Raw genomic sequence first — 10,303 nt, 5'->3', positions numbered from 1 at the left:
GCTGTCATCCCCGAGCGCGAACCTGTGATTTCCACGCGCGCAACGTTCCCGCCATCTCGATCGAGGCCTACCTGCAGCGCATCCTCAAGTACTGCCCGACCACGAACGAGGTCTTTCTCGCGCTCCTCGTCTACTTTGACCGCATGGCGCGCATCGGCCTCGAGGCGCAGAGGCTCGGCCTGCCCCGCGACCGCGGCGACGCGCACCACCCGGCCTCGGCGGCGGCGGGCACGACCGGCGGCGGCGGCGGCGGCGAGGGCCAGCAGCAGCAGCAGGACGCCGGCGGCGGCGCGCCCAACCCGAACAAGCTGTTCGCGATCGACAGCTTCAACGTGCACCGCCTCGTCATTGCCGGCGTCACCGTCGCGAGCAAGTTCTTCAGCGACGTGTTCTACACCAACTCGCGCTACGCCAAGGTGCGCCCCGCTCTCTCTCTCTCTCTCTCGTGCGTCGTACGTGCAGCACGACTGACCCCAAGCCCTCGTTGCCTTGACAGGTCGGCGGCCTCCCGCTCCACGAGCTCAACCAGCTCGAGCTCCAGTTCCTCCTCCTCAACGACTTTCGCCTCAAGATCCCGACCGACGAGCTGCAGCGCTACGCCGACCAGCTCATCCTGTACTGGGTCGGCCGCAACGGCACGAGCAACCCGGCGGCGGCGGCCGCGGGACGGTCGCGCGCCGCGAGCCGCGCGAGGACGCCGACGACGTCGACCGGCGCTGGCGGCGGCGACGGCGGTGGCGGCGCGCACGACTACGAGCCGAGCGAGGCGGTCGAGACGCCACCGCTCACGCGGTCGGCCGTCGCTGCTGCGTCGGCGCAGGCGCGGCAGAGCGCGACCAGCGGCTCGACGCCCGGCTCGTCCTCGGCCTCGGCCGCGCAGCAGCAGCAGTACGGCGCCGCACACTCGTCGTCGTCGTACCCAGCGCACCTCGCCCACTCGTCGAGCAGCAGCGGCGCGCGCATCCCGAGCGGCGGCGGCGGCGGCGGCGACGCGCACGGACCCACGTTCGGCACGCCGACGCAGCGCGACCGCGACCGTCTCGGCTCGTCGTCGTCGTCGCTCTCGCGACGCGCCGGGCCTCCCGCCGCGCACGCGCACGCGCAGGCGCAGAGCCCGCACCGGCCCCGGAGCATCCGGAGCCACCCGTCGACGAGCAGCAGCTTCAGCAGCAGCACGGTGACGCCTGGGACGCCGAGCACGACGCGCGCCGACGACGACGACGACGATGAGGACGATGGGTGGGGCGACGAGGAGGACGAGGACGACGAGGAGGGTGCGGCAGAGGGCAAGGAGCGCGGGAGGGTCGGGCACGTGACGGCGCGGGAGGGCTCGCGGTCGAGGTCGAGGGCGAGGGCCGGCAGCTGGGGCGTCGCGGCGGGCGAGCCGATGCAGGAGGACTGAGGAGGGAGTAAGCGAGCGAGGGTGGCTCGTCGCAGTGTCTATCTCTTTCGCGCCCGCCGTGCTGTGCCGTGCCGTGCCGTATCGTCGTGCTCCTCTTTCCTCCTCCTCCTCCTCTAGACGTCTCTCGTTCGCCGTACATACCTTGTCGGCTCTCTGTCGTCCTCTTTGCCGCACCTGTGCTCGTAATGCAGCTGTCGAGCAGCTCGTCGCGACGAGCTCGACGAGAGGAAACGAGAGGAACGGGAACTTGGTCTTTTCGCTCGCTCGTCGGCTCCGTCTACCGCTCTACAGCTCGTCTACCTCCTCCTCCTCCTTCTCTATCCCTCGCTGACCACCTCGCTCGATGGCTACCGCTTCTGCCGCGACCGCCGCCCCGTCTCGACGCCGCGCTCGAGCCCCTCAGACAGGTTCGCGCCGCTCGCGCCCACCGACGCCCTCTCGCCGGGTCGCCCTCGCTCGCTCGAGCGCAAGCTCAACCGCGGCCGCCGTGTCCTCCGCTGCTCGCCGCTCGAGCTCGAGCGCCCGTCGTGCGGCGGCGGCGGCGGCGGCGCGTCGGCGTTGGCGTTGGCGTCGGCGCCGACGAGCGGCGCCCGGTCCGCTCGCTCGAGGCGGCGGGCCTTGCGCGCCTTGGTGTGCTGCCGTGTGCGCTCGCGGACGACGCCGAGGAAGAACTTGAAGGCGGCGAAGGTGCCGAAGATCTGCGGGCGCGTGTGTGTGGGAGGGCGAGAGTCAGAAGGGCCGCGGGGGAAGGAGGGAGGAGAGGGAGGAGAGGGCGACGCAACGAAGTTCTGGATGGCTGCATACGGCCAAGCCGTGCCCTCGAGGAGAAAGTCGTTGAGAGCCTTGAAGAGGATGACCTGGGCGCGAGGAAAGCCGTCAAAATGGGCGTCGACGAGGACGAGGAGCAGGGAAGAAAGACGAGGACGCACGAGCACCATGACGAACCACAAGACCCAGACGGCGAGCGACGCGCACACTTTGACGAGCGTCTCGGTCGACGCGTCCCACTCGAAGCCGCCGCTATTGCCCGACCGCCTCGTCGCCTTGGTCATGTCCGAGTCGGTCCTCCTGCGCGGCGGTCCTCCTTGCTCCTGCGCCCGTTTGCCCGCCCTCCTCGACGCGAACGCCGACCTGCGCGTCTTAGGGTTAAGGCTCAAGAGCCTGACGAGCGTGTGCGCGGCGCTCTCACTGCGGTGGCCAAACACGGGCACGCACAGGAGCAGCGTCGCGAGGAGTGCGACGCTGACAAACGTCCAGCTCGTGCCCTCGAGCAGGCGGTAGTTGGCCGCACCGATCAGGTCGTCGCAGTTGGCCTGCCACGAGACGGGCTTGACGGGCGACGACGCGGCCGGCCACCAGATGGTGGCCGCGTACAGGACGAACCAGTACAGCTCGCTCGTCGCGAACGCGCACAGGAGGAGCACGGCTTGGTGCCGGTGCCCCCACTTGCGCAGGCGCTGCGCGGCTCGGGCGACGTTCGACAGGTGCTCGCCCCGGACGTACTCGTCGCCTGGCTGGAGGTGGAGCGGGTGTGGCGAGTAGTGCTTGGGCGCAGAGGAGGGGCGAGCGGCTCGTGCTTGGGCAAAGGCGGCCGAGGCGTCGAGGAAGGCGTCGTGCTCGTCGGCGGACGAAAAGCCCTGCAGAGCGAGGCGATGTCAGACACAGTCGAACGAGAGGGAGCAAGAGAGGGAGAGGGAGAAAGAGGGACGGCGTACATGGATGTGGTGCGTGTCGGACAAGACGCAGGCGACGATGGTGCCCGTGATGCTCGCCGCGAGCAGGAACGCGTACTCGGCGTGCCACCGCTGGATCGCGTTGACGCCGCTCGAAGCCGTGCCCATCATGTTTCGGGCCATGATGGCGACCAAGTACATGTGCGCAAGGGCGAGCTGTGCGGCAACTGTTGTGGTGGGTGTGCGCGAGCGCGAGAGGGTCAGTCCGTGCGAGAGGAGAGACGAAGAGAGAGAGAGACAGGGTCGATGAGGAGGAAGGAAAGGGAGGACGGACTGTACCACGCCGATTGTGCCGGCTGGAAGAGCACGATGAGCATGGCGAAAAACGAGGCAATGATGAGGCCTGCGAGCGTGCCGTAGGCGTTGATCTGCAGGCGGTAGTCGGTCCGGGAACCAGTCAGTCGGCGCTCGGGAACCAGTCAGTCGACGCTCGAGGAGGAGGAGGGAGGAAGCGGCGACACGAGGGAGAGGACGCACAGCGGGTGAAGGACACAGGCCGCAGCACACGTCGATCGTGACCTGCCATGGCGCAGAGCAGTACTCGGACTGTGAGCGGGACGGACAAAGAGGTCAGCCAGGTGGCTCCCACGACGCAGACGAGGAAGACGAGGACGCACGTAGGAGATCGGGCACACGGAGCTGAACGCGTCTTGAGCTGCGCCCATCTTGGCTCGCGGTCACTCGCTCGTGTTGAAGAGCGAAGAGAAAAGAGACAGGCGGGTCGGCGAGGGCGATAAGGGACGATGACCTCGCTGCTCGAGCGGAACGCGGAGGAGGCTGTGTCGGGCGAGGAGGTCAGCGACGGCGCACAGAGACGCGTCGAGGGAGGGTGCAGCGTACTTGGTTGTGCGAGGGCGAGTGCCCGGCAGTTGAGAGGCGCAAGGTCGGCGGCTGACGGCGAGAGAGCGGGTGAGGTCGAGGAAGAGGCTTGCCGAGGCGGGGCCCGGCGGCGTTCGACGCGGTCCGCGGACGCCCCAGACAGCCGATGTGCGTGCGCTTGACGAATCGCTCTGAAAGCGCGGATAACAAGCTGCTCGCGCGGGCGAGGAGGGCGTGCGAGAGCCAAGTCGTCGGGAGCACAGAGCCAAGCCGCAGCGGCGGCTCACAGCCGCTCAGCCCACGGCCGGGCGTCGCCGCGGGAGCGCAGCCACGCGCCGAAAGTATGCGGGCGCTCCGCGCGGCGCAGGCGGACAGGGGGCGAGCGTCCGTGCGAACGTCGTTGAAGCGGCGGAGAGCGGCTCGAGGGAGCGAGCACGCCGCGCCGAGGCAAGCGCGGAAGGCTGTCGCTGCCACGTCGCGCCTCAAAGTGCCGAGCCGACGCGACACGCTCCGCAGCGAGGCGGGGATGCTCGCGCGAGAGGGGAGGGACGAGGAGGAGGGGAGGGGCGTCGGCTCAACAGGGAGAAACGGGAGGAGCGCGAGACAAGGCGCAGCAGGTCCCTGTACTGAGCAGGTACACGCAGAGCTGCACTGTCCACGGCACAGCTGTGCGAGAGGGCGAGGTAGAGGCGTGTTCGCTGGAGGAGCTCGCCCAACCTCTCGAGTCGCTCGTCTCTCGCTCGTCGTCGTCGTCGCCAGCAGCCACAGAGCCCAGTCCGCCATGTTCTCCGCCATCCGCTCTGCCCGCACCTGCGCCCGCCCGCTCGCCCGCCAGCGTGAGTTTCGCCGCCGCCCTCCTCCCTCACCTCGAGCCGCCGCCAGCATCGATCTCGCCGCTCTCGTCCACCAGCGGCGCTCTACGCGCGCCACGCCTTGCCACGAGCCCTCTCGAGGTGCTTCAGAGCGTCGGTCGGGCACCAGGCGAGGTGGACGAGGAGCGAGCGCCTGCCCCAGTTTCGGGACCCGATGGACCAGCTTGGCGACGACGGCATCTGCGGGTGCCAGCGCCCTGCAGAAAGGTCCTGCACGGCCGAACAACCTCCGTGCCGGGCGCACACCTTTCCAGGACCGCGCACTGACCTCTCTCTCCTCCTCCCCCCCCTCGTCCCTCTCCCTCGCCGCAGTGCATGCCTCGGCGCCAAGGACCGCCTACTCCAACTTCCTCATGCCCGCCATGGTCTGTCCATTCTCTCGCTCTCTGCCGTGCGCGATAGACCCGTCACTGACCGTGTGCCGCACGCAGTCGCCGACCATGACCGAGGGCGGCATCAGCGAGTGGAAGGTCAAGGAGGGCGACGCGTTCGAGGCCGGCGCTGTTCTCCTCACCATCGAGACCGACAAGGCCTCGATCGACGTCGAGGCGCAGGACGACGGCATCATGGGCAAGATCCTCGTGCGTCGCCGCCCTTCCTCCTCCTCCTCTCCCTCGCAAGCCTCGCTGACCCGAATTGCCCGTCGCGCAGGAGAATGACGGTGCCGCAGGCGTTCCCGTCGGCAAGCTCATCGCTGTCCTCGCCGAGGAGGGCGACGACCTGTCCAACATCGAGATCCCGTCGCAGGAAGACGCCGCCGCCGCCACGTCGTCGTCCGCGCCTTCGCCTGCCGACTCGAAGCCCGAAGCGGGCCCGACCTCGGCCGCCCCCTCCGACGCGCCGAACCCTTCCCCCGCCACTCCCTCCCCGACCCCGTCCGCGATCCATGCCCACCCTCAGCACTCGAAGCCGCTCCTGCCCTCGGTCTTGCGCCTGCTCGCGCTCGCCGGCATCACGGACGCGAGCGCCATCAAGGCGACGGGCCACCACGGCATGCTCACCAAGGGCGACGTGCTCGCCCACACGGGCGCCATCACGAGCGCGAGGGGGTCGCTCCCCAAGGACAAGCCCGACCACGCCCACCCGGCGCACGACTACACCCCGACGCCCAAGGACGTGCGTCGCGGCCCGCTCTCTTCCTTCTTGCGCCCGTGACTGACGAGCTTCTACATGCGCAGGTCAAGCACCCGGTCGAGGTCCTCCTCGACGGCCCGGCCATCCGCCGCCTCGTCGCAGCCGGCCTCGGTTCGTCGTCGGCCGTGCCCAAGCCCACCTTCAAGGAGGTCCCCGTCTTCTGTGCGCCCCCTTTTTCCTCGCTTACGCTTCTCCTGCGGCCCGTGCGCTGACCCGCTCGTGCGCCTACAGCGTTCGACTCGATCCTCGACGATTACCTCCCGCCCTCGCGCCGCTCGACCTCGTCCTCTTCCTCCCCCTCGGCACCTGCCCCTCCTCCTCCCGTCGCCCGCAAGAGCGCGTTCGACGACATCCTCGGCCTGTAGACGTCCCCCTCCCTTTCTCTCTCTTTCTCTTTCCCCTCTCGAGGTTTCTGTGAGACGGTCGCTCGGACCGTGTGCGGGGCTGTGACATAGACTTTTCCGTTCCTCTCGCCTCTCTCCCCGCGCGATCGATCGATGGCGCCGTGTGTGCGTGCGTCGGGCGGATGGACGCCGAGTCGGCGGAGTGCGCGCTCGGCCCGGCGGCGAGCAGCTCTGCCTCACGTGCTCGAGCCTCCTCCCCTAGCTTCTTCCCTGGCCTCTGCGCCGCTTTCTCTGCTTGCCTCTCGCTTCTCACTTCTCGCACACGCACCGACTCGCGTGGCCGACTCTGCCGAGCACGACGGGATCCGCAAGGTGCGTCGTCCCTCCTCCCTCCCTCCTCCCTCCGTTATCGCCCTCACTGACTCGCTTCTTCTCTCCTTCCCTCCCTGCCTCCCGCTCACGTCGACCCACACGCGCCAACAGGTCATCGAGCGCGAAATGTTGCGCCTGCGCTCGACCTACGGCGCCGAGGCGATCCCGGTCGCCTCGTCGCGCGCGCTTTCGGCGCTCGGGCACGGCGCGCTCAGGGCCAAGGTCGTGCTCGTCACGGGTGGGACCAAGGGGCTTGGGAGGGAGTTTGCGCTGAGGGCCGCGAGGGAGGGAGGGGCGAGGTTGGTCGTCGGCGCGAGGGGGGAGCGGGGCGTGCGCGAGGTGGTGGAGGAGATCGAGGCGGGCGGCGGGTCCGTCGCGTTCTGTTCCACTCGTTCGAGGATCGGCGAAGCGGCGAGGTGGTACTGACGGTCTCGACGGCGTGCGACCGCAACAGCGAGGCGACCGGGCTCGCGACCGACGTGACGAGCTGGGAGTCGCAAGTCGCGCTCTTCGTGCGTCTTTCTCTCCTCTCGATGCTCGCAGGCCTTTTGATACTGACACCTCTACCTGCAGGACCACGCCATCGCGACCTTCGGCCGCATCGACGTCGTCGTTGCCAACGCCGGCGTGTTCGAGATGGGCAGCTTCCTCGACGACGAGGTCGACGCCGACGGCAAGCTCACGGTACGTCCTCTCCTCCTCAGACTCGGATCCGTCGCGACTCATGGGTCTGACAGCCTCGTCTCACGCGCGCAGAAGCCGGACTTGGGCACGATCGACGTCGACGTCGTTGGGACCCTCCACAGCGCGTCGTGGCTCTCCCTCGCTCCCTTTGACGCGCCAGCTCACGCCCTGCCCCTCGTGCAGCCTCTCGCCTCGCCTTCCGCCACCTGCGCAAGAACGCCTCGACCGGCCCCAAGGCGCTCGTCATCCTCGGGAGCCTGACCTCGTTCGTCGCGACGCCCGGCTGCCCGCTCTATGCGACGAGCAAGCACGCCCTACTCGGCCTGCAGCGCGCTCTACACACCGAGAGCGAGGCGGCAGGTATCTCGTGCGTCCCTCTCGTTCCTCCTCGACCCGGTCGAGGCCGGCCATCCCTGACCCTCTTTCTGTCTCGCGTCCCGCAGCGTCGTTCTCGTCGCGTCCGGCCCCGTCCCGACCGACATCTTTGGCCCGCTCCGCCCCATGATCGAGCAGCTGCCTCACATCAAGCTGAGCGACACGGTCGACGCCATGCTGTTTGCGGCGAGCAGCCCGAGCGAGGAGAAGCTCGGCGGATGCACCCTCGCGACCGACACAGCGTGCGTCGACTCGGTCCTCTCTCTCTCTCTCTCTCTCTTTTTCGATCGACTCCTGACATCGCTGTGTGCGCGCAGTGGCATCTTCCGCATCCCGTTCGTGCAGGCGTACCGCGAGTGAGCCGGCGAGGGCGACCTTCTCAAGTTGAGCTCGACGCGCCGTCAACGTCGAGCAGGGCCGTGCAACTCGACGATCGCTCGTTAACGTCTTCAGCGCGTGCGAGAGTGGCATGGACGAGATACAGCGAGGCGAGAGCATGCTAGAGAGACAGTCGCGCTCGCGAGAAGCTCTCGACGCGAGTTTCGCTTTCGTTGCTGTTCGCGTAACCTGTCAATTCTTGTTGCTCGCCGTCGCTACTGTGTCCTCTACTGCATCGTCGAATCTACGCGCCTCTCGCACCGCCGCTCGACTCGCTCGCCCCGACTCGCGCTCCTCGCTCCCGCTCAGCCTCGCTTGCCCAGCTCGATGTCGCCCTCGACACTCGCCTGCGCGCCCTCGAACCGCACAGCGAACGGCGGCGCCGACTCGAACTCGAGGTCCTTCGAGCCGTGAAAGTCAGACTCGGCCTCGTCGACGCAGTGGACCTCTTTGAGGACGTGGACGGGCATTGAGCCGGTTTGGCGGGCCCGGCGAGCGAGCGCGGTCGTAGAACCCGGCTGCGTCGTCTTGGAGAGGTAGCTCTTGTCGATAGGAGGGGTCGCGTCGCTGGACAGGGTCGACTTGCGGGCGTTGACTGCGCGAGAAAGAGCGGTGTGAGCGTCGAGGAAGGGTAGGTCGAGGACGAGAGGAGAGGACGGACGAGTTGCGAGGACCGAAATGACATAGATCTTGCTCTCAAGGTACCCTGTGCAAGAAGGGGTGAGTATCGAGCGCGAGAAGAGGAGGCTCGAGCGGGATCAAGGACGCACCTGGGACGGCGTACCAGAGCGTCGAGCCCTTTGTGACGATGACGACCTGCAGCGACGTCGATAGAGGTCAGTACATCACGCTTGACGCCGAAAGAAGGCGGCACGAGACTCACGAGGACGAGGAGCTGGATGGCGAGCGACGCAGCGTTCGTCTGGAACGTTTTGAGGACGATGCGGCCGACGGGGGACGACAGCTTGGAGGCGACCGAGTCGCCGACGATCCGACGAGGGAGGAGGAGGAGGTAATACGTGATGGCGACGCTGTTTGCCGAGAAGGGAGGGTCAGTGCGCGACCGAGGTCAGACGGCGAGAGACGGCGGCGTCGAGGGACACACGTGATGAGCAGGTCGCACAGCAGGCTCGCGCCGAGCCAGGTGTACATGACGGTCTGTGTGTCGACAGAGGGTCAGCCGAGGAGGGGAAAGGGAGAGCGAGAAGGAGCGGACCGTGATCTCGGAGAACTCGACCATGCTCGTCGCCTGACTGCCCCAGTACGCGAGGAAGCGCGCCAAGCCAGCGGCAGCGAGCTCGAGCTGGAGGAGGAAGAGCGGCAACCACCAGTTGCGGCGGCCATTCATCTCGCTCACGACCCAAACACGCCACCTGCGAGGAGAAGAGGCTCGAGCGTCAGTCACACCCGACGGCGACGAGCCTTTGCGACCCGGACGCGGGCACGACTCGAGGGAGAACGACAGCACGGACGCACGTGAAGAACGCCTGGCAGATGAGGACGTTCGGGCCCGTGAAGCAGGCGTACGCAACAAATTCAGCTGGCACCAGCGCGAGAACCGAAGGGTCGAGGAGCGCCGTGACCGTGGACCGCCAGGCCCACGCGCAGTCGTTCATCGTGTCGCCGAGCGCCGATAAGGTGAGGAACCCGACGAGGAGCTTGAACGCGAGGCGGTCGGTCGAGCCGAAGCGCAGGAAGTAGGTCGCCGCTGAGAAGGGCATCGGGTCAGAGTTCGTCGTTGAGGCGTCGAGTGCGGACAATCGAGACGCACACATGTACGGCAGCACGCCGTAGAGGACGCAGGCGAGAAAGGTGGCGACGACTACCGGGCTGACGAGGTCGGACACGGCCGTTTGAAGTGCTGCCAGCTGTGCTGCGGCCCCGGCGGCCGCCGTCGCAGCGTCGGGAACGTTCGACGCCGACATGTTGAGAGCTAACTGTGCTGAGCGAGTGATAAGCGGAAGAAGAGAGCAGGGCGGACGACGTGGAAGGAGGGACAAGGAGCGACCGCCGAAGCATCGACGCGCCCCGCAGGTGTAATTGCCCGCCCAGCGCAGCCAGAACGATCGCTGATGCAGCCCGAAGAGCCCAGCGACGAGACAAGATCGAGCGCCATTGAGCGAGTCGTGCTCGGTGCTCGTTCCCTCGAGGCCCGTGCGCACTGCAGCCCGCTCGCCGCGCACGATGCGA

General features: G+C 67.9%; 5 protein-coding genes across 5 annotated transcripts; 3 read left to right on the top strand and 2 right to left on the bottom strand.

Annotated features, from left to right (window-relative positions):
- On the top strand, positions 1 to 1,608 carry RHOBADRAFT_55511 (uncharacterized protein). The gene is made up of 2 exons (XM_018417884.1): positions 1 to 416; positions 497 to 1,608. Exons 1-2 carry the CDS (start codon positions 144 to 146, stop codon positions 1,400 to 1,402), a joined length of 1,179 nt encoding a protein of 392 aa, XP_018268884.1. The 5' UTR covers positions 1 to 143; the 3' UTR covers positions 1,403 to 1,608.
- Positions 1,609 to 1,749: 141 nt separating this feature from the next.
- RHOBADRAFT_55510 (uncharacterized protein) lies at positions 1,750 to 3,800 on the bottom strand (the record flags this gene model as incomplete). Its single annotated transcript, XM_018417883.1, has 7 exons — positions 1,750 to 2,100; positions 2,185 to 2,259; positions 2,332 to 3,039; positions 3,118 to 3,302; positions 3,410 to 3,503; positions 3,613 to 3,681; positions 3,753 to 3,800. 7 exons carry the CDS (start codon positions 3,798 to 3,800, stop codon positions 1,750 to 1,752), a joined length of 1,530 nt encoding a protein of 509 aa, XP_018268883.1.
- Positions 3,801 to 4,727: 927 nt separating this feature from the next.
- Positions 4,728 to 6,437, top strand: RHOBADRAFT_55509 (uncharacterized protein). The gene is made up of 6 exons (XM_018417882.1): positions 4,728 to 4,790; positions 5,139 to 5,191; positions 5,258 to 5,407; positions 5,478 to 5,942; positions 6,005 to 6,122; positions 6,192 to 6,437. Exons 1-6 carry the CDS (start codon positions 4,736 to 4,738, stop codon positions 6,323 to 6,325), a joined length of 975 nt encoding a protein of 324 aa, XP_018268882.1. The 5' UTR covers positions 4,728 to 4,735; the 3' UTR covers positions 6,326 to 6,437.
- A 20-nt stretch (positions 6,438 to 6,457) lies between these two features.
- RHOBADRAFT_46422 (uncharacterized protein) lies at positions 6,458 to 8,095 on the top strand (the record flags this gene model as incomplete). The annotated part of the gene is made up of 9 exons (XM_018414787.1): positions 6,458 to 6,469; positions 6,659 to 6,676; positions 6,788 to 7,044; positions 7,131 to 7,188; positions 7,250 to 7,360; positions 7,433 to 7,462; positions 7,576 to 7,727; positions 7,804 to 7,977; positions 8,053 to 8,095. 9 exons carry the CDS (start codon positions 6,458 to 6,460, stop codon positions 8,093 to 8,095), a joined length of 855 nt encoding a protein of 284 aa, XP_018268881.1.
- Positions 8,096 to 8,418: 323 nt separating this feature from the next.
- On the bottom strand, positions 8,419 to 10,038 carry RHOBADRAFT_46421 (uncharacterized protein; the record flags this gene model as incomplete). Its single annotated transcript, XM_018414786.1, has 8 exons — positions 8,419 to 8,708; positions 8,775 to 8,819; positions 8,884 to 8,929; positions 8,997 to 9,144; positions 9,219 to 9,271; positions 9,330 to 9,486; positions 9,590 to 9,821; positions 9,885 to 10,038. 8 exons carry the CDS (start codon positions 10,036 to 10,038, stop codon positions 8,419 to 8,421), a joined length of 1,125 nt encoding a protein of 374 aa, XP_018268880.1.
- Positions 10,039 to 10,303: the final 265 nt, after the last annotated feature.

This window comes from Rhodotorula graminis (genome assembly GCF_001329695.1).
Source record: "Rhodotorula graminis WP1 unplaced genomic scaffold RHOBAscaffold_13, whole genome shotgun sequence".
NCBI classification, from domain to species: Eukaryota; Fungi; Basidiomycota; class Microbotryomycetes; order Sporidiobolales; family Sporidiobolaceae; genus Rhodotorula; species Rhodotorula graminis.
This window is presented reverse-complemented; position numbering and strand designations above follow the sequence as displayed.